Source organism: Pyxicephalus adspersus, chromosome 7, assembly GCF_032062135.1.
Source record: "Pyxicephalus adspersus chromosome 7, UCB_Pads_2.0, whole genome shotgun sequence".
Lineage (NCBI taxonomy): Eukaryota > Metazoa > Chordata > Amphibia > Anura > Pyxicephalidae > Pyxicephalus > Pyxicephalus adspersus.
Genome location: NC_092864.1, coordinates 71,612,086 through 71,639,695, shown reverse-complemented (window position 1 = coordinate 71,639,695; position 27,610 = coordinate 71,612,086). Strand labels below are relative to the sequence as shown.

At 37.9% G+C, this 27,610-nt stretch overlaps 1 protein-coding gene and 1 long non-coding RNA gene across 2 annotated transcripts in view; one reads left to right on the top strand and one right to left on the bottom strand.

Annotated features, from left to right (window-relative positions):
- The window catches only part of CIITA (class II major histocompatibility complex transactivator), a gene marked incomplete in the record, with an annotated part of 62,869 nt that overhangs the window by 34,659 nt on the left and 600 nt on the right, over nucleotides 1-27,610 (bottom strand). The window contains 5 exon segments of the mRNA XM_072418923.1: nucleotides 680-733; nucleotides 6,432-6,476; nucleotides 10,207-10,248; nucleotides 12,985-13,062; nucleotides 18,135-18,218. Coding sequence (XP_072275024.1) covers nucleotides 680-733; nucleotides 6,432-6,476; nucleotides 10,207-10,248; nucleotides 12,985-13,062; nucleotides 18,135-18,218 — 303 coding nt within the window.
- On the top strand, nucleotides 4,585-8,676 carry LOC140335918 (uncharacterized). The gene is made up of 3 exons (XR_011921777.1): nucleotides 4,585-5,124; nucleotides 5,905-6,019; nucleotides 8,254-8,676. It is a non-coding gene; the product is annotated as an uncharacterized lncRNA (long non-coding RNA).

The following is a 27,610-nucleotide window of genomic DNA, read 5'->3' as shown; positions in this document are numbered from 1 at the left end:
GGAAAAAGTTTATGTCACTTACAACTGCTCTTGATGAAAATAAAATTGCTTACAAATGGGGGTTCCCTGTAAAGCTTATCATAATCCAAAAAGGCAAATCACCTGCAGTTCTGTCTCCAGAATCTGGATTACCTCTCCTTGATAAATTGGGCATAAAAGTAACTACCTCCAACTCCCAAACTTTACACATGGAAACAAACGGGAAATGTATAAAATTTATATTAGAATGGTAATTTATAAATAGAATTTTAAAAATTCCATTTTGATGTTGTCATTATGGGGTACTATGTGCTGATTAATGAGAAAAAAATGTAAACAACTGGAGCATAAGGCTGCAACCAAAATTTTAAAAAATGAATGGCATCTGAATACTTCCTGAAGCCACTTGATATATATTGTGACAGTTTCACATTATTTGGTAGGAAAGGTATGAAAAGAGTTCTATATCGCACTTGTTCCCAGGCACTTCATGTATTAAAAGCTTCCCGGTAAGGTATTGTAGTTTTGGAAAACCAGTTTTGGGTTCAGGAGCTGACCAGAGAAGAGTTGAGAGGGTTCTCTGAGCACCTGCTGCATTAAATTCTTCCTCCCTCTTCTAGTTCATGTTAGTAAGAAAGACGTCTGAATTCTGACGCCAAAAAACAATACTGATAATAATTAATTAGACATGTAACCTTACCCATTGCAAAATATATAGATGTTCCACAGGGCTCAGGTGCTACATCATGAGGTGCTAAAAATAAAAACAAATATTTTTGCTACGTATGAAAGTAACGTAAAACCTAATGAAATATGTCTAAAATAATATAAAGGGAGACTATACTAATTGTAAATGGTACAATATACAGGATCTTTTTGGTAGCATTTAAGTATATTCGCTGTGGAATTTGTGTTTAGTACAGATGGAAACCGAGATATGCAAAATCAATCAAAGGGCATCTTTATAAAAAAAAGGGAATCTGACAGTCCCTCCAACATTCCTTGTGGGAATCATCCAACTCCCTTTGTTTCAATGGCAGTAATTGATTCCAATGATGGAATGTTTGAGGGAATGTCTCTGTTTTTATAAACAGAGCCCAGAGTATTGAATCATTAAAAACCTTGTCAAATGTTTTTTTTTTTGCTGTCTGTGTCCTGCTAGGGGAGTTTTCTATCTTGACAGACAACAGAAATTAAAAGGTTTATCACCAGAAAATTATATAGACAGCTGTTTTTGAAAATTTGTCTTCATTGAATGATTTTCCCTCACTTCTTACTCAAAAAAGGGAAGAGAATCTACTGTGTTCCTTTCATTGTTTTCTATTGCATAGCAGACAAGACGTTTGCAAAATAACTGTCTGTTTTAAACATAAAGGATGATCCCTATCCTCAAGAACATTTCTGGATATATATTATTTGTTTCAAAAACAGTATAGCTTTCTTCAGCAAGAATTAAACAAAAATAAAAACCTAGGCAGCTTACAGCAGCTGGTAAGAAGAGTGCAGAGTCACCAGTCCGTAAATAAAAAAACCAGCTTCTCATCCAAAAAAGACAGCGCTCCTCAGTAGGGTTCCCTTACAGGCATGTCTGCTGCCAATGCATTCTAAAGCCTAACAGCAAACTTGTGCTACTTATAGCCAGACCTCCTGTCTGGCTATAGCCAAACCCAGGGGTGTACCTCAGTGGAATGGGAAGGCCCACCCAATACCTTACTTCCCAATCCGGAGTTCAGAGCCCTAAACCTAGACAATGTACTCTGGAAAGAACATCAGCATTCTGTTTTTTCCACCACAATCTGTAGAAAGAGAAACCATTGAGCTCCACCACAGTCTATTTTTTCTCTGCAGCCGTCAATTTATGACTTAAAAAAACTATGGGATGTTCTACTAATTACCTGTGATAATACTGCTACCATCAGGGGCATTTCTCTCCACAACAAGTACTGTGGAACAGTCCCGGAGTACTACAAACAGAATGCTGGCACATTGCAGACTTAAGTACCTGGAACGTTTTTTTCCCTATCTGCGTTCCTGTCTACCATCACAGACTTGCAACGTTTAGTTAAATCAGACAAGGGGGCTGCAAGTGTGGAAAATTTGGGTGCAAAAAATAAATGTGTTAATGCTTAGTGAGGGGGCGGGCCAGTTTTGAATTGCCTCAATCTTATTTACCTGGGGCTTCACCAACCCTCTACCCAATATACCCAAGATACTATGGGCGGGTGGGACTCCCAGTCCATGCTAAAGTTGACAATATCATTGAGGTGTATCTATGATGAGGTTGCAGTGGCTTATTCGTGACTCGGGGCAGTCTGTAATCCAAATGGCATTCTTCTATAGTGTAAATGACCATCTGGAGTATAGAATGCATTCTTCTCCTGGACCTCCTTGGCCAAAGGTATCTGCCAATACCCCTTGGTTAAATCCAAGGTGGTGATTTAGCACACAGGGCCTAACCTTTCAATCAACTCATCCACTCATGGCAGTGGATACCTGTCAAATTTGGAAACCTCATTCAATTTCTGGAAATAGTTATAGAATCACAGAGTCCCGTTGGGCTTGGGTACCAACCCAAATAACTCAACCACTTACTATGTGATTCCTGGATTACATTCAATTCCAACTATTGTTTTACCTCCTATGACACAGCTTTACATCAAGCCCCTGGTATATGGCATGGATTTATCAACATTTTTGCCTTAGGCTCTGCCATAAAATTTGGTCTCATATCAGTGAACCAAGGCAAGTTAGAGAATATCTATTTATTCCTCTGAAAGATTATTTAGCTTTGTGAAGTTGTTGCTTAGAAAGTGTGGAGGCTACCTTTGCAATCTTTTCAACATTCTCAAAAGGTCCTTGCCACCTAGCCACAAATTTACTTTCTATGATGGGAATCAGTACAGACCCCCACCTAGAACTGTCTTACCATCGCTGATTGATTATACACCTGGCTTTAGATCTGTTGGGCACTCAATACGTTTTACTTTACTAAATGCATGACCTTGGCAATATGCTCATGCAGGTAGGAAACATGCTGTACAACAACCCGCCCAACGCCCTGAGTCTATAATTCCATACAGAAGACATGGACCACCAAATAGTTTGTAAAATAAGAGTGGGCACGTGTGCCAATTCCTGAAAAAAGTGAGCGCACGGCATTCCCACCCGTGCCCACCCCACTACACCCCTGATTGCATGCTAGTATTAAGTCTATGATCTACCAGAATCCCCAGATCCTTTTCCATTTTCTGAGTTACCCAAAGTATGTCCCCTAGACGGTATGATGCAAGCATGTTATTATCCGCCAAGTGCATAGCTTTACATTTATGGATATTAAATGTCATTTGTCACTTGGCTGCCCAATCAGACCAGTGTATCCAGGTCTTCTTGTAGATTATAGACATCCTGTATGGACTTAATCCCATTACATAGTTTGGTGTCATTTGCAAACACAGAAGTGGTATATTTAATCAAAACCTAATATCATTTATACATATGTTAAACAGTAAAGGTCCCAACACTGATCCCTGGGATACACTGCTAATAACAGAGTATGAATCCTTAATTACTACTCCCTGGATGCAGTCTTTAAACCAATTTTCTATGCATTTACAGACTGTATTTTCTGAACCTATGGTCCCTAACTTGGATATTAAACTTCTGTGGGGTACTGTATCAAATGTTTTGCAAAGTCCACGTATACTATATCAACTGCCACTCCACTGTCTAGCTGTTTACTTACTTTCTCATAAAAATGTAAATTCTTTGACAACTTAAATTCTTGAATCCACGATGACTATCACTTTTATTATTTTCTAGAAAAACTCCTTTATGTTATTCTTTATTAAACTTGCTAGTATTTTTTCAACTTTAAAAGTTAAACTTACTGGTCTGTATTTCATTTATAATTACTTTGCTCCCTTTTTAATGATAGGTACCACATTAAGCTTACACCAATCCATTGATACCACCATGCCAGTGATTCCAGAGTGCTTGGAGGACACATGGGTGTAATCCATCAGGTCCTTGGGCTTTAATAACCCTAATTGTATCCAACTGTTGCTCAAACATATCAATTATCAATCATAACAATATTGAGCCATTGTGGTTCGTTTAAGGCCTTTGTCTACACAAAGCTAAAGAAAGGTGCTTAATAAACACAGACACAAAGTTTTCTCTGCTTAGCTGCTGCTCGCATTCGGGCACCACTTGTGATATGGAGGGGGATTAGCCCAATACGTAGAGCAGTTTGTAAACTGTGTAAGTCTTTTTATGTGTTTTAATACCAGTGTCACTTTCTTGAGTCCACAGTACAGTCCTCTACAGCAGTGTTTCCCAACCTTTCTTAGTCGCGGCACATATTTTACAATTAGAAAAATCCCACGGAACACCACCAAAAAGTCAGACACGTAAATTAGCTACCTGCTGCCATCTAGTGGTTTCCCAGGGTACACCCGAAGATCTCTCAAGGCACACTAGTGTGCCGCGGAACAGCGGTTGAAAAACACTGCTCTACAGTACAGTTTTTAGCTTGAATTCCACAGTCCAATAATGAGATAAACCATTTCCCATCCAAAAAGACACAGCTCCTCACTAAAGTTCCCATAAAGATTTGTCTGCAGCCTACCTCTAGCCAAATCCAGGGGTCTACCTCGGTGGAATGGGAAAGCCCACCCAGAACCTTCCTTCACATTCCAGAGTCCAGAGCCCTGAAACCAAACTACAACAGCAACCGTTGTGGAGTTTTTCTGCACTTTTTTCCCACCCCATTTTTAAAAAGCCAGGGGGAAACATCTCCTGTCCAGGACCCATCCTTCTTGACTAAATGTACCTAAAACCTGTAAAATTAAACAATAGAACAATCACAATCTACAAAAATAAATACAGGTCAAAATAAGATTTTAACCCAGATACAAAGGTATAAAATATATCCCCCCTCATTTTTAGGGATCGGATTCTTTCACTTCCTCTGCTATGCTAATGCACACTCAGTTCTATAAACCATGAATCAGATCCTGGATGCAAGAACTCAGTAAAATGTTTAGACACTGGTAATGTAATCTGTGCTGTGCTCTAGTATCATTTCCCCTTTTGGGGTGTTTCTACAAATCTGCAGAGGAAAATTATGCATAGATATTAGGAATGGTAAGCGTAATTATTTCCAATGGTATTCTTAAGTCTTTCACAGATTTGCCATCAAAAACCTGGTGGTTAGCTGCTCTGAAAAGCCCCCCTTTCCCCATTTAACTAATATACAGTCAACCACATTTTGACAATCATTTTGTTATGTGAGGAAAAGTAAGCTAGCAAACAGAAGCAACTTGTCACTTTCAGGAACAGTGGTGGGATCCACCACAGTCTCCTGTACATTCATATACAAAATGGTTTTACAACGTCCCAAAATCATTTGGGAGCATGGCTGGCCGTAATACGCTCAGGTCATCTGTAAATCTATAATTGTCCTTAGTCTGTGTTGCTGCAGAAAACTTATCTTTTACCATTTTGAGTTAGCACATTGTGAAAATCAGGAACAGGAAAAAGCCTGAAGGTCACAAAGGTCATCTCTCCATCTGGACTTTTAAACCTCTTTCATACATTTGATTCCGCAGGCACTAACTGCAATTCAGAAATATCTGTATATGCTGGTGTTATAACATAAACAGACTTCTAATTAGGGAAAACACTTTCTTACTGTGAGGTTGATACTGAGGTAAAAGCCCAAACCCCCTGAACAGTTGATGATTTAAATTGTCTTAAAATGTTATTTTTTTTCTATTGAAAACAGTTTTTTTTTTCTTTTGTATGGTTACATTAAATACAATATATGTTTGTATTCTCATTCCTGCTTCTTCTTTATTAAAAATTTGTAATTAGTAAAATTAATGTTGTGCTTTTTCCACTGAGTGTACCATATTTCCTTTTCAGAAAGAAGTATTTACCTGTATCGGAAATACGGAAAAAAATTTACAGGAAAGGGATAGAGACACCCATAACTGCTCAGTTTGTATATTCTTATGCACTTAAACTACTGTGGTATAAGGTAATTTGAAGTCTAGTAACTTTTTTATTTAAGATTTGTATTTGTGGTATTGTTCTTTAAAGTTTTAAACTAGTCATATATCATCCGAACGACCGTTCTGGCGGATCCATGGACAATGGAAGACAAACGATTGTAATGGAAGCGAAGAGGGAGAGAGCGCAGCGGGGTGCCGCTCCATCGTTCTCCCCCTCCCCATACAGCAGAACGGTGCGGTATGTGAAGCACTCGTTCATGCATTGTGTAGTGCTTAGTGGTTGGAAAGGATCGTGAAAGATCCTTCACAACGACAATGATTGCACGTGTGTACATAGCCTTTAACTTGCTTTCCATGGTATTACCAGTCTATATTCAATGTAAGTAAGGAACCTACTGTAGACATTAATATGTGTCATAATGAAAATTGGTCACTTACCTCTTTTTCTGAGCTTTGGATATGGCGTTTCATGTGAAGATATATCTGAAACAAAGAATTTATGAAAATGATAAACTAATACAAAGAAATAAAGAATTGTTTGAGTAAGCTGATGTGATGTTCTAGGCACAGAAACCAGTCTAGTGACTTCTTCCCGTGTTTATTTGGTGTTGTACACGGTTTCAAACTAGAAAAATAAAAAAACCTCAAAACAAAACATAGCTCTCTAAACACTCACTAAACTGGAATATGCAGCCTATTCTATGACACTGAACAAGCCTACCACTTTTAGGCTATCTAAGGCATAGATTTTCATAAAAACTGGAACTGTCTGCTCCTCAGGATACAGATCAAAGTCCTTGAACATTATGGCAGTAGGCCAGGGAGATTCTGTAGTCTGATCCGAAATGGTTGCTATATCTCCCCCAGATTCAGGCAAGTTGCCAATTTTTTTCGCAATGATGAAATCAATCGGACTGACTACTGGGTTAACAAAATTGTCAATCTAGTGTTCTATTTAAATTCACAACTTGCTAAAAGAAACTGCTCCACCCTGGGATGAGTTCAGTGAACAAAGCTGGGGAGAAGACAACTACAATCAATGTGATAACCTTAGTTGGTTAGGATAGAAGGAGCCTGGACAGCACTAGGTAGACTAAGCTGTTAGTCAAGGACCAGAATGTTAGTTAGGCTAGGTACACACGTGCAATAATTGTCGTTAGAAAACAAACGACTAACAACAGATCAACGATTATGCACGATTATTTTGAACAATCGTATTGTGCACAATTCTGTATATGCTGTAACAATACGATTGTTCAAATATAGTCCACCAATAGTGTACACACTATTACACACTAGATACGACCGTTTGAACGATGCAGGAAGTGACATGTAAAGGAAAAAGTATACTGCAGAACCATCCACGATCACTACATGACCGTACAATAGATAGCGAAAAATTGTCACCCAATCGGATCCCCTGGGACAGTCGTTCATTCCCAGCGGCATTCCTCGTTCATCGCATCGTTGGCCAGTCGTTGTGAACTTTTTTGGAGTTATTGGAGTTAAAGATTAACGATCATTAGTCATTGATTTCCAACGATAATTATTGCATGTGTGTACGTAGTCTTAGATGTCAGAAAGGCACATCTTCATTATATGCTTTTTTCTGTTTGCTTATGTATATTTATATATATATATATATATATATATATATATATATGTGTGTTACTAAACCAGACAAGCCTGTTTGTGCTTGTGGGATTACCCAGGCAGCAGGAGCTACCTGTTTTTGAGTTTATCCCTTAAATATGATGGCGGATGTGGACAAACCTTGCAGTTATTATGAAAGTGGTTCAATGACCAGCAAGGAAATGGTAATAGCTAGTTCTGCCAAACACCATTTAGCATCAGGCTTATGTGGAGGGAAAAAAACTAATGCGGCTCAGCTGCAAGCACAGCAACAAGCAGAGGTTCATTTGCAGGAAGCCAATACAGGTCTGCAACAAACACAGCAGCACGTGGTGCACCAAGATATGGAAATGTTTGCCAAAATCTAACTCCTGCATTTCAGGAACTGGGGGAATGACAGCAGCAACAGATGAAGTTGCTAAGGCAGAACCTTCAGTAACAGGCTGTAGACTAAAGTGCTAGACAATTATCTTGAGGTGTTTCTGACCAGTTTTCAATACCAGTACAATGGATTGGTGACTCCTTGGTCGATGGGAGAAACACAGACAGCTTATTTTGATCTGGAAACTGCACAAGCCATTGAGCATGACTTTTTACATTTTAAAAAACATTTTTTGTAATTTTTTAGGCCAATATGTTCCTGAGGAAGCGGACTATGTTCCGAGAAACGCATTGAACTATTATAAGCCTATTTGTGACAACTACAGACTGAAAATTGGAGCATGTAAATATGTTTATATTTTTATGTTTTATTAAAAATTTGTATTAACAAAAGATACATACTGGATTGTGAATAAATATATGTCTTTAAAGTCCCAAGGTTATTGACCCTATTATGTAAAAAATATTTGTTTGCAAATTGATATCAATGGATGTGGCATAGGTTAAAACAAGGTTAAAAAATTTGAGGAACGTCTTGTTTTTTATATAACTAAAACATGACAGAATGTTTTTAAGAAATTTGCAATGTATTTATTAGTGTATTGTGCTATTGTGTGTTAATATGTAAATTATGTATCAGGAACTGTTTTAAGGGAAGTTGTTTGTCTCAATAAATGATATGAAAAGAATATTTTAATATGGTGGTTTATATTATATGCCAATAAAATCCCAATGTTTTTTGTACTGTTTGGATTTCATAAAAAGTAGGCAAGCCTATAAAAAATTTGATCCCATATTTGGATAATAAAACACCAATTACCGCAGAGAATTCCATGCTTTGACCTGATTCGGGGGAACTGGAGATAACCCTACAGGGGCGCCAAGGAAAGCGATTGCCAATAATCAAGAGGAAAGAAATTAATACCAGGATATCAAAAAGACCCACTAGATTTGTGTAAGAGCTTTCAAGTTAGGGGGATTTTCCTGCGGGGAAGTCGTTTCAATGGATCCACAGAGTTCCAAAGGGATTAAGCCAAATGGGAACCTGGATTCATCCACAGACACAAAGCATTGCAGCTAATCAAAATAGAGATAATGAAATGCTCATTGCTGTCTAGAGGTGTAGATTGCAGGTTGCATGCTTAGGAGATATAAAGAGTGGGCAGACTTTGTATATCACCTAAGCGTTTGGTCCTTTGGCTTCAGGAACTACTTAATGCACTAAGCAGTTTAACCAAATATGCAAAATCAATATGGCTTTTGGCTGTAGAACAGAAGAACAAGGAACCAGTATAGGAACTAGGTGCAAAATAGCAAGCAGATGCTGCATAGGGAACAGGGAAGTGGTTGCACAGACGAACAGAAAGCAAGGAAAGGACCCAGGTGCAACACTGCTTGATCCTGCAAGGAGTCAGCTTACACATGTTGTGAACAGTAGATGTTGGCTATGGACCCAGCTACTACAGCATAACCAGCTAGAAGGTTCCAATAGCTGCACATGAACCCCTCATTGTGATGTCTACAATGTTCTGTGTGTGTTGTATCCCCTCAGCAATGTGCTTTACCCCTAAGCAACCAACAAATGCTTTATTTCCTCAACACCTAGTTTAGCATTGATCTCTCAGTCACAATTACATAGTACACATAACACCCCCTGCCATTATGTGTTTTAACCCCTTGCAGCCAGTGTGTGTCATATGTACCATATATGTGTAAACCCTTCCATAGCCACTTTCCAGCATATTAGTAAGATAAATGTAAACCCCATGAAACCCAATCTCTAGCACACTTTTGATAGTTTTTCTAATGTATTCATCGCAATAAACTAAAAGCTTACCATAATATTGCTCTCTATTCTTTTATTCACCCTACTTGTAAAGAGTGCAGCACCATTGCTGAGAGTACTAGATACAACATGGGACATACTTGCTCCTGTAACTCACAGGTATGGCCATAATCATAATTTGTTATTGATTTTATAGCTTACTACCATTACCCGGTTCTTATGAGTTATAGGGTTACCAGTTTTGCCTGATGTCATACCCTATGCACGTCTATTCTGCACATATTGCCTCCTTTTTTACACTTCACTTTGCCTATTAGCATATAAATTTATATCTATATTCCATCAACTTCTTTGTTCACCCATGTACACACAATGCATGTATTGTTGTGATAAAACAAAAGGTTTACTACTCACATCTTTTTTTTGGTAGCTCCTTGGCATCTCTAGAGATTTCTTCTGCATAAAAACATGAAATGTTCATGATTAGTGTTCTCACACAAGTTCTGTGCAGCTCCAACCAAGAACAACTAAAAACTTACATCATGTCCTGTAGTTAAGACTGTTGGACTTTGACAGTCTTGGTCTTCAAGTGTTCTGGTAAAAACCACTGAACATAAGTTCTTATTCTTGCTCTGTCTGATAGTGTTTCGGGGTTTTTTTGCTCCCAATAATGCCAAAAGATGTGGGATTCATTTTGCTCAAATTGAAACAAACAAGTTTGCGCTGTCTAACTCTAATCACAGACACTTCAGATTTGGGGTCAACTATGCTCCTACCGATAGCAGTACTATAGATTTTGTTTTATTCTACAGACACGAATGATTTAGGATTCATTCTGTTCCTACAAACACCAGCAATATCTTTTCTTTGTTCCTTTAAAATTTCAAAGATACCAATAATGGGGCTTATTTATCTAATGAATGTACGATTGAGGGCTTTTTTTATTTACTTCCCCTAACATTGTTCACATTAGGTTTTCTGTTTTATCCCAGTAACATCAAGGATGGGATTATTTTACTAGCACTGACACTGACCTGATGTAATCAGAATTTTATTCTTCATCTTCAATTTGCCAACTATAGGCAAGGTTAACAAAAAAGGTCTAACGCTACCAGACTAAAGCTGCATACACACGTGCAATTATTGTCGTTGGAAAGTATTTTTAACGATCCTTTCCAACGACTAACGACTGCATGATGCATGAACGAGTGATGAACATACAGCTATTCTGCTCTATGGAGAAGAGGGGGAAAAGCGATGATGCGGCACCCCGCTGCGCGCTCTCCCCCTCCCCTTGCATTAGGATTGTTCCTTGTCCGTTGATCCTCAAGGATGGTCATTCGGAAGATGGACAACAGATGCTGTACACACGCCACATTCTCGTCCGATATCGGCCCTGAGCCGATTATCGTGCGACAACCATTGGAAGTGTATACGTAGCTTTATACTGCGAATTCACACTGATAATAATTGGACACGCCTTCATATGTCTGGTGGGGGTCATGCCTAGCATGCCACAGTTTTTTTTCCAGGTATCCTGAAATATTTTTAAAATGGCAGCTATGCTCCCTACACTTACTGCCTCAATCTACTCAAGACAGCACCAGTAAGATAACCAGCCTATATTTTGTAAATAAAGAAAGTCTAAGAAAGGGGTCAGCTGTTGACCGCTTGCATACTGACCCACAGCCTAAGTGTTGTTACATAATGGTTGCCATTGTCTCCATTGTATGATTTACTCAGAACTACTTAAGGAGACCACTCTAAAATAGTTTCCCTTATTTCATTCTTGCTGACCAGGATAACCAGGACTAATAAAGAGCTGATTTACTTTGTTGGAATCAATACCATCCATAAATAATACATGTATTCTATATAATCTTCATTTATCTAAAACTGAAAAAGTATATGTGTATAAGGACACAAACTATTTACCTGACAGTAAAAACCTAAAAAAGCTATTCAGTTTTTGATTTTATTTGCACTAATATTGCAAAATTACTTTACCGGTTTAGTGTTTACAATCACAAGATTGGAGTCGCAAACCTTTTTGGTCTACGGTCACCCAACGAATGACGGACTCCCCGATCCCCACTGAACCTGCCTTTTTTTCTCTTTAAGCATAATTCTTTCTTGGAGTAAATGTATAGGAACTCAGTTGTGAGACATCTCGTAGTAGCAGCAAATTCTCCCATTCTGGTACGGAGAGTTAACAAAATACATCATATGGAAGACTTCACCTCATCATTTCTAGGTTCAAGCAAGAAGTTTTATAACAGGTGGTACTACTGGTCTCAATTCAATAGTTTGTTAGATTATGGATGCTACCTGGGCCCTTCTTGAGGTCTTGATTTAAAGATTTTCGGATCTTAAGTATCTCAGAGTTCTTGAGTGGCCCACTCACCTATTAGATTATAACCACAGATAGGCATGTGCCCACAAACAGACCGCATTGGCATTTTGATTAACTGATGGAGTGATTATGTTTTAAGATGTTTCTGATTGTAAAAGGACCTGTGTAAATGGATCATTATGGAGGAATCTGCATGTATTGTATTATTTGCAACGCAATTAATTGAACCTGTATTTGGTTTTCATGTATCAATGCTTCAATTCTGTCTGAATCATCTCTGATACTCTCGACAAGTGCTGACTGTACTGTTATTATTGTTTTTGAAGATGTCTTCTTCTATCCCCTACCACTTCCCTTTATACCTACCCTACTTTCTTGTTTTTGAAAACCCCAAACAAGAATTTTTTTTAAATCACAAGATTGGTTGAACAGAGTTGCTCAATCAATAACTATATATGTGTGGTCCATTTAATCAAGTCCTTCTGTGGGACTATTTTGTAGAAATGACATGGTCTTACAGCAATCTTGGCAAGCTAAGTCAAGTTCATGCCATTCACTAATCAGAAAGAGATCAGGATTGTTCAAACATATCTAAACCATCTCTAGTTTTATAGCCCACCAGAAAGGATTGTGATTTGCCAACATAAAAAGATTATTTGTGGAAGCCACTGGTTTGACTCACTCACTAAGTAAAATTATATATTTCTTTTTATTCCATAATTGTTCCCTACCAGAAACATCATCATAATCATATACTAATATGCTACAACAGTCTTACCTGCTTGTTACTTTCTTATTCAATCCAAATCATATGCACAACAAGTATTAGATTTACTTACTTAGCAAATCTTGAAGCTGATCTTTATTTTCTTCATCAATGTTTTCATCATTCACAAACCGTAAAAGTCCATTAAAATCTATAATGGAGAATACAAAAATGTTTGTACTTATCATTCAATTGTTGCCTGAAATAAAGAAGCCTGAATTGTTTTGAATTGCCCATTGTTTTCAGCCATATTTACTGCCCAGTTCAGGTTGATGTAACTACAATGCATGTGCAGAGCAGTACACGCACAAAATTGTGACTTCTTTTATAACTCCCCTTGATAAATATATATAATATATATATAATAAAACCCATGATACAGTATTCCAAGTTTTATTAGATCTGAAATCAGTTAAGGTTTGCAAAAAGTCTGTTTAAATATTAAAATATTCATAATTGGAAATGTAAAAGGGGACAAATGGGTATTTGTTTCCATACAACGTGGGTTGTGTCAATGCCAAGAGTTCTGAATCTTACCTTTCAAGAGGAGACTTCACAGACTTAAAAAAAAGCCACCTGTCAGCGCTTTTTACTGCTAGTTTTACTTTAGTAGGAAGCTTTTTAATCTCAAAGTTCAACAAAGATTGTTTTAGTGAATTCCAAAAGCATAAAACACCTGCTGATTGTATACAATAGAAGGTTGGCAGACTGACAAGATTTTAGTGCTACAGAAAGTAATAAGGGGCTTTTATAGATGATATCAAATATTGTGTTGTTAACTTTTTATTGATAACATTTATCCACAGTACTTACAGAAAAAAGGTGAATGAGGACTGTTTTTTAAGTGCTTTTCCTGCTTGTTTAAAATATCTAAAAATCTAAATCTCTTACCTTAGGTGGATTAGAATAAGGCAAAGCAAGGTAAGGTAACATAAGGTCTCCACACAACCACTTTATTTTTATGAAGAATGAGAAAAGGTAGCATGGAAGACAAAGAGAAACTCTGAAACACACTTAGACAATGGACCTGAATTATTAAAGCTCTCCGAAGCTGTAGAGGATACATTTTCATCAGTGAACCTAAGTGATTCAGCCAACCAGGAATGGATCTTGTCCATGATTCAAAACATTTGCTAGCCAAAAGCAAATTATTCTAAAGGAATACATTCACATAAATCCATCCATTTTGATGGATCGCCCAGCTTCACTGATGAAAGTGTATCCTATCCAACCTTAGAGAGCTTTAATAAATGAGCCCAATGTCTGCGGGATAAACACATTTAATTTTTGCATGCTGCAAAAAAAATGCAATGCAATGCTAGGGAAAGTAGTAGTAGCAAACACACCTATAAACTGCCATGAGCACTCCTTAGTTGTGCACTACACAGTACCCCTTACTCATTCTCATGAAAGGTTAAAACAGCCCTAGAAAAAACATTTTTATTGAAGTTTTTATTTTAATTGCTTGTAGTTGCAAGCTGTTTAGATTAGCAATGAGTGCAGAATTTTCCAGGAAAAAAATTAGCTAAAAAAATAGAAAATTTGAAAAGGATGTAATTTTAGGTATGAATGTAGAATATTTTACTAGGCAAAATTTTACATGAAAAGTACATATATTGTATTGTATAAATGCATATTATACTGTGACACATTACTGTAACAAGTGTCCTGAGGGCACAAGACAAATCTATTAGAAAATAACTGGAGAAGGGCCTAATTCTATTGTTTAAAATGTACTGTACTTAGTAATGCTCAATGTAAGACATTACTGTAACACAGGGGTCGGCAAACTCTGGCCTTTAGGCCAGATACAGCCTAGCTGGTAGTTTGTTGCGGCCTAACGTCCCCTGGCTGATCCGGCCTAATCCCGGCCCGCAACCTGCAGCGGAGCCGGAACAAGCTACCAGAGCCACCGGAGGCGCATGCGGCACTTCACCTTCCTTGTGGTGGCTCCCTTCCCTATTAACATGTAGGGAACATGCAGGGAAAATAGGGAACATTCCCTCTCCTCCGTATGCATTGCGGAGGAGAGAGTCTTCCCTTCAGGGGGCGTTCCTGGTGGGGGTCGAAGCCATTAGGGTGGTGTGCTCATGCCCACCCCTGAAATGGCCTAGTGGCCACAAAAGTTTGCTGACCTCTGCTGTAACACATCATCCTGAGGTCACAAGGCCTAAATACACCCATATTCTACTTTAAAAGGATCTATTTCTTCTGTTTAAATGTACCATACACATTTCTCTGAGGTTATAGGGCCGGATTCTAACTTCACTTTTTTACATGCATAGTATACAGTGGTACATTCCTGTAACACTGATTTAGTTTAGTTTCATCACATTTCACAGCTCTAGATCTTCGACAATCCACACCTGAAGGCACACACCATGGTTATTGGATTAGTGTGTTTGTGCTGTGTGGATATACAGTTAGGCTAGGTACACACGTCCAATAATTATCGTTTGAAAACAAATTCCCGATTATATTGAACGATTGTATTGTGCACAATTCTGTACATGCTGTAACCATACAATGGTTCAAATACAATCCACTAATAATGTACACACGCTAGATGCAATCGTTCAAACAATGCAAAAAGTGATGTGTACAGGAGAAAGCGTACCACAATCCATGATCACTGAACGACCGTACACACAATAGATTAGGAACGATCGTCGCCCAATCAGATCCATTGGAACAGTCATTTGTTTACAGCGAGATTCCTCTTTCATCGGCATCATTGACCAGTCATTGTGCACTTTTTTTGTTAACAATTATCGAACGATCTTTCGTTAGTCGTTTGTTTCCAACGACAATTATTGCACGTGTGTACGCAGTCTAAACGCTGGGGTATTTCCCACACATGAAAAGCTACAAAATGTCAACATTACAAGAAGAAGTCCAGTTGAATATGAATAGCTACTACTAGATTTTGTGCTGTGTGGTTATCTTCATCACTTTCTACACACATCAGTTTATTGAGTTATTTGACTAGTGGCTATAGCTTGTCTAGAGGAATTCACACAAATGTGAAATTCATGTTAAAATTCAGAAAAGAAGCATGTATGCATCAGCAAAAGGTTGCATCTTTTTTTAGACACAGACTGTCTGCTGATAAAAGAAATAAAGAACAGCTAGAAAGTAAATCATAAGTATACTAAAGGTTTTTGTGCAACAGTTGAGGTTAGGATGTCTGGACCTCAGTCTGAAACCTACTTGGAACACACATTCTGTTGGTTAAACTGTACTTTGATATCTACAATAACTCAGCTCACTATTAACATTTTAATGTGAGCAGATTTAGGCCTCTAAAACCCTCAAAAATTTGTTGTATAGCTAAGGGACTCCAACAGAAAGCTCAGCTAACATAATTTCCCAAACATGCCTTCTATCATAGCCTTTGCAAAGCTAAGTATTAGGGTCCCACTTCTGCTTTATGATTCTGGTAATGTGAATTTTCTTATTTTTCCCTTTAGCTTAAAGAGAACATTTGTTTAAAACTAAAATTCAGTCAGCACAATAAAAGTGTACTCATACATTCCGGATCTCCCTGTGTGTAGTGTTGCTAGGATGTTTTATAATTACATTACTTTGTACTGTGTAATTCTTCTTCTTATCTACATAAGATCGTTACAGAAGCTGCGAAAGACTTATCCTTCAGGGCCTGAACAAGGAGTCCAAAATCTCTCTTAGGCTACGTAAACACTTGCAATAGTTCTCGTCCGATAATGGGCTCAGAAACTGGGGTGTGTCCATCGTATGAACGACTGTACTGGCGGATCCACGGACCAAGAACAATCGTAATGGATGTGAAGGGGGAGAGAGGGCAGCAGGGTGCTGCTCCATTGTTCTCCTCTCTCCATAGAGCATAACGGTGCTATATGTACAGCACTCGTTCATGCATCGTGCAGTCCCTAGTCGTTGGAAAGGATTGTGAAAGATCCTTTCCAATCACAATTACTGCACGTGTGTACATAGTCTAAGTCTCTGTGACCAGTGACAAATGGGAGGCTGGGGTATTAGTGCATGGAAGACAAAGGCCATCTCGCTACTTCTTTCACGGCTCATCACCCTGCTTATCTGATGGTAGTGCACAAGCAAACCTTTATCTCTTCCATTTACAGAAATCAGAAAAACCCTTCCTCTTGTATTAACACAAATCTAAAAATGTCACATGCAGTGAGATTGGCAATCTTTTTTTCACTCCTACTTCACCAGATCTCGCGCCATGGTCGGGTGACGTAGGATGAAGAACCCGGAAGAGAAGACGAAGATGGCCGCGCCCAGAGCGCAGACCCAGGAACGACTTGGGACCAGATGCCGGAGTGATCGGACTGCCCTGCGGGATTGAAGGTGTGTTTTTGTTTTGTTTTTTCGTTTTTGAGTATAGTTCCTCTTTAACTGTACATTATACATTCCCATATGCAACTCCACAGATAATGTCTAAACATCATCATATTTTCTATCAAAAGAATTTTCTTTTACGTTCACTTTCAGATCACCTCTCACATAAAGACAGGCAACATCATCTTTTCGTTTTAGGAATGTTAGTAGCCCAGTCATGTGTAGAACATAAAGCTATAAAGAAAACAAATTTGTAGTTCTGTTGTGGAAATTTGTAGCAGGCAGGTCTTAATCACATAAAGGGACAGGTGATCTCTTTTCTGCAATAAAATATACTTACCTACCTGTTTCTTCTGACTAAATGAACAAGTTACATCATCCTTGTCCCACCAATCAATATGGCTGAAGAACTGGAGCTGGAACAGAAGAAAATGGCAGCACCAGCGACGGAGAGGGGGCAGGTGAGCACATTTAAAAAATTGGGATCAGACGGGTATGTTTATTTTATTGCAGAAGGGGCATTGACTGTCCATTCTGCTACAAAGGACCGGGCTGGTCACATGTTTTTTATTTCTAGTTATAGTTGCACAGTAAAAAAAAAGCTAATAGCTGAAAGGGAGGGATAAGGACAACACAAATGAAGAAGCGTGGGCAAGATCATCCTGTTGGTTCAATATACAGGAAATGAAGTATGCTGTGCAGATTATAATGCTTTTTGTGTGGAAGTCACAGTGTGTATAAAAACAGGAATAAATAATTTCAGCATAGGGGAGGACTATCAACAAGTGGGCAAAAAAAGACTTTTAAAAGCTGTATGTACAAAAACAAAAAATCATGCCACCTCCAACCGCACAAAGAATAATTGAAGAATGTATTATTTCTCACCTGTGTCACTGTAGTTAATATCTAAATCACAGCCGTTTTCACACAAAAGCTCAATGCTCAATGACTCCGCAGATATTTGATCATCTAAAGAAAAAAAACAATGTATAATAGAAGATATCATACTACTAAAAGTATATTTTCAAATCAGAGAGGCCCGTAGCTGTATATTAGGCACAGGGCCTGCATGACAGAGACCCCAGCACAGGGTAGGAAAAGGGTTAGGTGGTCCGAGGAGTGTAGGGAGGGGCAGTGTTAGCTAGAGAATTGAGGAGGAGGTGATTATGGAAAGGGGGGTTTAAAAGAGGGAGTCGGAAGTGGGAAGCCCCCTTTTAGGAAGGAAGCGTTTCCCGCCTGCCCTCCCTGAATTTTGGTAAGTGGTTTCGTATGTTTGATGGGTGGCGGTTGGAGTCTTGGAAGGCAAGGATTCTGGGCATGATAAAGTGGTGAATTTTGGCAAGAGGGATCCTCGGTGGTAGGTCCCCGTTTATGGTGGTCTGATGGCTATGGCAGTGCTGGGCGGCTAAGGGCCAAGGTGGTGCTTTCGGATTTAAATTCTGGAGGAGTATGGATTATGCCTTCTGAGACTTGCAGGCTGATTGTTGCGGTTTAAAACAGGGATGTTGCAATGTTAATATTAAGGGGGGTTTATTTTGGTTTATGGTTAATGTGCTTGTTTAAGGTATATGGTATTTATTTGTTTTGCTATTTATTTGTTGGTTATTTATTGTTTATTTAATATTTATATTTTATGGTTATTTGTTTAAACAAACAGCTGCCTGCCAGCCAATTTAAGTGCAAGTTGGTGTCTGTGTATTTTTGGTTGGTTGTCGTTGGTAAGCAGGTTGGGATCAGGGGGGTGCTTGATTTTGGTTAATGGGGGAGGTGGGAAGGGCTGACAGGTCCAAACTACCCTGGTCATGTAAAAGCACTCGAAAACGTAGGAAGACCATATATATATACACATACACAGTAATTGTTCAGCTAATGAAGAACCTAATGCAACATAATCATTTACAAAAACTGTAGTCTGTCCTCAATGAGACAGTTATCCCCTTGTGTATGCCACTACCTTAATCTTGCATCTGACCCTTCTCTCTTTATAGAGAGAAATCTTTGTTTTAAGCTTTTTTTTTTCTAGTGCCTGTTTTAAATGTTTGCATCTCAGAAATGTTGGCAGACTAGAGAATTAGATTTTAGAGAGAAAAGAGGAAGAATATCTCCTTTCCAAATAAACAGGATTTTTTTTAGGTGTGTTTCAACAATTACACAACTTCAATTTATCAAAAAAAATCCTCTAAACAATATTATTTCTACCAATACAATTCATTAAAAACACATAATACAATTACAAACACCATTGTTTCCTTATTGGAGTGTAGTAGTTGGATATTCATTGTTTTTATATTTTATCTGTCCTTGACGTGTTTATCCACAAAGGCTTCTTCGGAAGGATCATAAACGTGTCCTTCTGTGGAAGCCTTTGTGGGGAAGCGCGTCAATGACAGTTAAAGTATCCTGTTAATTTGGAAAGGAGATATTCTTCCTCTTTTTTCTCGAGAATCTAATTCCCTAATATGCCAAAATTTCTGAGATGCAAACATTTAAAACAGGCACTAGAAAAAAAACTCCTAAAACAAAGATTTTAAAGGTAAAAGGGCTACAAAAAGTGTGTGCCTACATCCTTTTCTCCCTACTCTCATATATACACATATAATCTAAGCATGTGTATATCTGGGTTTGTTGATATAGCCTATTATAAATTATATTAGTAACTGATATAAATATCTACATATTAACCTCCCTAGCGGTACATTTCTTTCGGGTTTTATATGTCTAAAAGCGGTACATTGTTTTTTGCCCCGAAGAGCTTACAATCTAGTACTATTATACACACTGGTTTATCTTGACTTGACGACTTGTATTTATTAACAAGATGGGAGTTCTGGCACCTTTTTTCTTACAAAAAGCAACTGCTCATCTCCCGTCTGAAAGGGATAAGTCCCATTTTCATGCACACCGTGACTTCCACACAGCTAGGATTCAATTTTGAGAAGTGATAACTGTTATGTTTGAAAAGGTTCTCATTTTCCCAGGTTATTGTTAATCTAAGAGTAGTTATTCACATTCAAATGGACTTGTTTTCGTGATGTTGAAAATATTTTGCAGCAAACTGCTTCATCAGCTCTACTAGCGTAAGAAATACCCCAGGATTAAGGTGTTTTTTCCATGTAAATGAGTGAGCACCTCCTGTCCTCTCCTCCAGAGCAATACAGCAGTCTTGCCTGCTCATTTGCTTATCATTCCAGAAGGTCGGATTGATGATTTTCCAGGCATTTTGTCCGGGTGAGCAGGAAAAGTGGGAGCAGCAACTAGTGGAAATAGTTTGTCTCCTAAATAGTCCGAAGGGTTTTTGGAGAGGGCTTATATCAAAACTAGGAACCCCTTTAATAAGGGGCCATCCAAAAAGCTGATTCCAATTCTTAGACATGATTAGCTACTAGAAATAATCACTGTGATCACACAGTGTAAAAAAGTCTTCCATGGTATTATATATTTGAATGGAATATTGGTAATGTACAGTGTCTCCTCCTCACAAACATTGTGATTGGGTCAGAGACCCAACCTGTTTATAAATTTGCAGGCAGAGCTAAAGATATATCATCAACTCTTCCTGTTCAGCCTTTCTAGGAATATTGAGATGATCCTGTGCATTGACAACCTCTGGAAATGTTTTCTGAACTGGAAGTAAAGCACTGAAGCAAGAGAGATGAGAAGGTCTGATGAGATATGGCATGGTACTGCCTACCGAGAAAATGAGGCTAATCCACAAGAAGGTTTATGGCAAATATTGTAATTTATTATATGTAGTATGAGTACTGGATTCTGTCCAACCACTTTGTCAACAGGTAGCTAAAGTCAATCTATGTAACAGAGTTCTGAGTATCATCCCTAGTTTTTTTGGCACTTGGGAGGGAAGCTTACTCCCATTTGAAATACAAGATATGCAGTTGAGGCAAAAAGAAGCAAAACATAGTTTTAATGTTCCCCCATCTTCCCTTCTACATGTCAGCTCTGGACAACCCATGTGTATATGGACTTAAATTTATTGTTTAAAATGAACACATATTTAAGGAGTACATTCTATACAGATATGCCTTACGACTAGGACTTAAAGATTAACTAAGTCTCCCAAAACAAAAAAATACACTCCAATCCAATCCTGCAGAGCAGTCAATTGGTCCGGAGGTGTCTTCCATTGGGTCGTCCCACCATCCGTCTTTGGGTCAGCGCTCTGGGAGCCACCATCTTCTCCTCTTCTTTCAAGTTCTTCTTCCTTGGTTACCTGACCCAGGTGCGAGATCGGGTGACATGGGAAAAAAAAATTTTAATAAAAGGGAAAAAAATTGCATGAGCAGTGAGATCTGTGCATGCCTGAGATGCTCTGGCATACGCAAAAGGAGCACCCAAGAACCTCCCGTGAGGCTCTACGTTCCCATTCATTCTCGATCGCCTAGGTGTTCGAGAATTAGGGAGCTGTGCTGTCCCCTTTTTTTGTTTTTTTTTAAAAAAAGGGCCTTGCACTTAAAAAAAAAAAAAAACAAACAAACATAAATTTTATTTTACATAAAAGGGTTGTCAACCCTTTTATGTAAAGTGAAGTTTTTTTTTAGTTAAGGTATGCTTTAGGATAAGTTGCTGCTCATGGCTCCCTCTCCCTTGTTTCTATTACCCTCTTTACCGTTCTTACAGTTTTTTTCTTTGTGTAGATTATTTTATTTTTTTATCTATTTATTTATTTTCCATCCAGGTATTGGTTTCCCATTTATGTTCGGTTTGAATATAACTACAAAAATTTGATAAAACGTATTTTAAAAAAATGAATGTTTTGGAAAGAATGATATTTATTTAGGCTATTCAGTCCTAAGCAGTGGATGAATTTATTCTGGCTTTTATTTCACATGGTGATCAATCCAGTAGCATACTTCCAGCATTGGGTGACAATGCATACCCACTGTATTGAATATAGACAGAAACAACATTGCCACCATAGAACAGGAAGTGTTTTAGAATACCTCTCTTCCGTATCATAAAATATTTTGTAGTTACTTTACAAGAACTAGTACAATACTAACAACTGGAACTAATAACAGTGTGGGTACAGTATATAGGAGATTCACAGAAATTTGGGAAGGATTCAATATGTACGCTTTATAAAGAAAATCTGGCGGAGAGTCAATGCACTAATTGGGGTCGTGACTCAACGATTTCCCTTTGACCTGCTCCACCACTTGCTGGGATTGCCCCTTATGGACCTCCCCATGTCCGCCCGTCAGCCTATTACACATATTTTAGTGGCTGCTCGTACTCTAATCTCCACCAAATGGAAATCCAGACTGCCCCCTCTATGGAGGATTTTTATGCTCGTATTCAAGACATACGCCTGATGGAGTACCTCACTGCCCTCCTCCGAAACAGGGTTGCGAAATTTGAACAGATATGGGAACCTTGGGATGCCTACTTTACCAGTCTACAGGTTTAATATGTCGCTGGTTCCAGATGCCACTGTGCTTCCTATCCACCTTTGTTTGTATCCCGCCTCCTATTCCCCGGCTTAGCTTTGTTTTTTCTTTTTGACTCATTTCTTGTTTTCTGTTGTTTATTTATCTGTTGTTTCCGTATTTTCATAGTCTATGGGGTTTGATAGACCGGTACAGTACGGCCACTGTTTTTACTGTTACTTACGCCAGAGTTTTATGTACCATTATCGGATGTACCTATCACCCTGTATGCTGTGTTTACAAGATGTTTTGCTGTAAAAGCCTGGTTGTCTTTGTATGTGAAAATGTTCAATAAAAATTCAGTTGCAAAAAAAAAAAGAAATTTGGGGAGGATTACCAGGTATTTTAGTATTCACTGAACAGATATAACCATGTTCTTTAAATTTTATATTTACCAACATGAGTGGGCACAATCACCACAGGGTTCTTTATTCCCAGCCCATGGCCAGATGTAGTAGATGTAGTGCCCATCCGTGCCAGGGTGCCAAGTACCAGAGATTCCTGTTTTCAACTAAGAAACACTTGACTAAGTAGAAATCATCCTGGGAGGAAAAAAAAAACTCCCAAAGTAGCCACCCATTAAATCCATTTCCTAATTAAGACTATAAAGTAATTTAGTTGGAGTGCCTTTTAATTCCTTTAGTCTAATCTTCCCTTGTATGGTTATGGTTACTCGTACTGTATCAAAATGACATGGAAAGTTTACCTAGTTATATAATCATGTTACAAGTAAATGCCTGCTTACTTTAAACACCACAACCATTACTGTACGGAATTGAAGTAAATATTTACACAGTTTTTAGAGATGTATAGAGATAGGAGATTTTGAACTTCTTTACCAAAATTACAACATTGCATTATATTATTCAGAAAAACCACATTACTTCGCAAAAGCTATTTATTTGAGCTAACAATATTATACAACCACTATCATCCCCTCTAATATGAGGTCTGCTCTTATTAAGTCACAGCTATCATCCATGATGTGAGATCTCAAAATAATAAGCCACAGTTAGCTCCAATACAGTAGTTTTTACACAGGCAATCAATATACAAATAAATTTAGACGTCTACCAAAAAAAAACAATATAATGCTAATGTGCACACCTCCAATATGTTGCAGGTGAGTTTAAAATCCCCCTTTACATTTGTGGTCATTGAAAATTCGCCCAGGACATTGTTTGTAGTAGTAAATTCCCCCTTTTACATTGCTTGTAGTCACATTTTGGTTGTTAATGTAAATGCCAGTATTACAGTCAGTGCATTTTCCATTGTGGCTAATGTATATTCTAACTTTACATCATATCCAATGTTAGTGTAAATGCATTCTTTACATGAATGCAATTTGTTGTTAAAAGTCTAAACGGATTTGCACGTCCACAGCACTTCACATTAAACTTAAGTAAAGTAAGCTCTGTTGATAATTACATGATTTATAATAAATTATACCCAAATATTTATTCAGTTGAAAGGTATGAAGCCTGTTCTGTGCTATATTTGTATTAATGTGTGATATTACACCTTGGTATAAAGAGCATGAGAAGCATACCATTGTTTGTCCCTATCCAAATATCTCCAAAAGTCAAGAAAGGAAAAAAAGTCCCTACCCTGCCCATTCCTCCCAACATTGAAAGGAGAAAAAAGGCAGCGGCAGCGGTGACCTTCGCGAGCTGCAGCAAATGACAGTGGGTAGGATAATGTGTATTTAATTATTTTTTTAAAAAACAAGCAAAACATTATTTATATTATTTTTAAAAAGTAGGTTTTAGTTAAGCTACCTATACGAACGTGCTACGTAATTTTTCTCGCCCAATGATCAGCTCAGGGCGAATATCGGGCCAGAATCTGGCGTGTGTACAGCCTGCGTCGTTCATCGTCTGTGGATCCGTCCTGTCGGATCCACAGACGATGACCGACGAGCGATCCCAATGCAAGGGAAGGGGGAGAGCGCGGAGCAGGGTGCCGCTTTGTTGGTTTCCCCCTCCCCTCTCCATAAAGCAGAATAGTGCTGTATGTACAGAACTCGTTCATGCATGGTGCAGTTCTTATAGTTGGAAAGGATGACGTGTGTATCCAGGATGAGAAATTCAGTATAAGAATCGTTGCAATCTTTTGTAACATTTCAGACTGTCAGTTTATATATGGTTTCTGTCCCTTTAATAAGTTGCAAATCAGGCATGTGCTCAGGAGCAGCCAGAAGCCTCCGGGGATGCATGGCGTGGGTATGCCAGGAAGCTCAGTGCTCCCATTCTGTCTTTAGATAGAAGGAGAGGGGTCTCACCTTCTCTGTTTTTTTTTTATTTATTTTTAAAATTTTTGGAGAACTACAATTAGTTACCTTTAATTGTTTGTAGTTGTTGGCATCATCTAGTGGCAGTTTAGTGTAATCCTCTACCTGCCTGCTGGAAAATACAGTTCAGCAAGACACAGGGCTTACAGCTGCAAATTGGTTCTGTTCCAGTAAAACCAGTTGTGAGCTATGTTTGCTTTTCTTGGAAGCATCCCATAATGCCATATTAAAACAAGCAACATTTTACTTTCACTTTCACGTGAGATAATGCCATTTTTTATATTTGTTCCCAAAATCAAATGTAATTAGGGTAGAGGCTGCGATATCGACTAGATAAAGGACAATTAATAAATAATATAGGTAAGGTCTGAAATTGTCCTAGATTACAATCAAAAGATCCTAGACACTTTGCAATGAAGCAAACAAAGTCACAGATTGCCCCATCATCTCAACGGACCTACCTAAAATTACTGAGGAAGTTTGATTGTTCGGATCCTTTATATGGTATAAAATACAGTAAAAATCAATCTGGTAATACGTAAGGAGGATTGAATAGTCTATTGAGTCAGTTACATTAAAGGGTTATTTAATAGGTTTAGTTAACCCCTTTAGGTCGAAATTACAAGAGATTTTGTAAAAAAAATTAATATTAAAGTTTAGTAGTTTTTATATATGAAGGCTATTACTGGCTGCCAAATGTTAATTACAATGCCCCTGAATATTTTATCACAAAATTGCTGGAGTATTAAAAGCGACCTACAGAAGCATTTCCCAAGTCGAAAAAATTGGTATGGGGATAAATCACTATAAATATAAATCACTATAAATCATATAAATATAGCTATAAGGGGTAGTTAGCATTGGAATGTCATTGGGAAATGTAATTAGCATTAGGTGGGATACATTTTTATAATTTATTTATGGAACAAAGAACTTTTATAAAGATATCAAGGGGTAATTAGCATTTGGATGCCCTTCAATAGCATCTTAACACTTAAAATACAATAAGTTTTTGTCCATCAGAAACTATTCTGTAATTGTGATATTTTCACACTTTTATAAATTCTACTGCACAAAACCTATTGTATTGCAAGGGATCCCATTTAATGCAAGGGAGACAGTTGTACTAAAAAATACAATGTAAATAATGATAACATATTTGTAGTATGCGCTAAAACATTAAACAATAAACAAAATGAGTGCAATGCCCCCTGTTTTTTTAATTAACCCCTGCCATACCTTTGGGACTTTCATGGCTAGTGCAACTGTGTGTCCCCCCCCTCCTATCCACAAGAAAGTTGTCTGGAATCTGGTTTGCCAAAAAAGAAAGGGGGGGGGGGGTAAAAAGCATGTAGTCCCCTTCTCTTTTGGCAAAATAACAGACTCCTACCTGCCCTTAACAGTGGAAAGAGCCATCACTGGGGAACAGGGTCTCATACTTTATTTAATTACTTAACCCTTTATGGGAATAAATTAGGGGGGCTCATTCCCCCAAGTGTAGGGGCTCTCTTATTAAAGGACACCTCAAGATCCCAAATAGGCACCCATACTGCACACCCCTAGAATACAAGAGCCTAATTGAGAGGATAAGGCTCTCTCCCCCAGCAATAGGGTGGCCTTCCCACCATTGGGGGCGGGGGGGGGGCGTTTATGTCAAAGGGAAGGGGGCTACATTTTGCTCGCTCCAATCCTTTTTTGATATCTAGATTCTAGAGGAAATTTTATCGATAGGAGAGGGGGAACATACACTTGCTGCCCCCATTTACTTTTCACAGAAGTTCCAAACCTGTGAAAGGGAAACCATGATAGTAAAATCATGTTATAAATGTCTATTTATTTGCATTGTATTCTTTTATACTACAAGTGTCTTCCATCCTATTACAATGCAGTAGGTCCTCAGTTAGTGCCCTAGGTTTATACTTGAGTTTTCCTTTTTAGAGTTTTTCCTTTTCCTTTCAGTTAAAACTAGGTACACAGAGTAAAAACAGAATTTTTTATTAGGCAATATAGGCAATAGAGTTTTCCTATCAAAGGTGCTTTAAATGTATTTATTATTTTTATTGCTGTTTTGTTTTTGTGATGTATGATCGCTTTTATTTACAGGGTTTCGACCCATTTTCCATTTTTGGATACTCATGTTAAATAAAGAAGCGAACAATATTCTGAAAATGTGAACTGTAAGTATTCAGTTATGATTGAGACAAAGATTGTCTAAAACTTGTAAAGCATGGAATACAGTTATAGTCTGCTATACAACTAAAAAATATCTTCTATGATTTAAGTTAATGTGCATAATCTGAAGCAGCGTAATGCTGGCTGCATGCAGTAATTACACAGAAGCAAAAAAAAAAAACTAAACCTAACACAGGTTGTGTGACAAACATGCTTGTTATCAAACCACACAATAAAATATATTTAAATTATATATTTATTTAAATTATATATATACTATACTATTTACTAATAACATTTACTAACTTTTTTTTAACAGTTAACAACTTGTTCAACAACAACAGGTTTTTAACAAGTAAATTGATAAAAATATTCCCCCAGCAGATGCAACATGCAAATAGTAACCACGTGAAAACATGTATCAACTGTTGCAAATAAGATGACTAATTAACAGG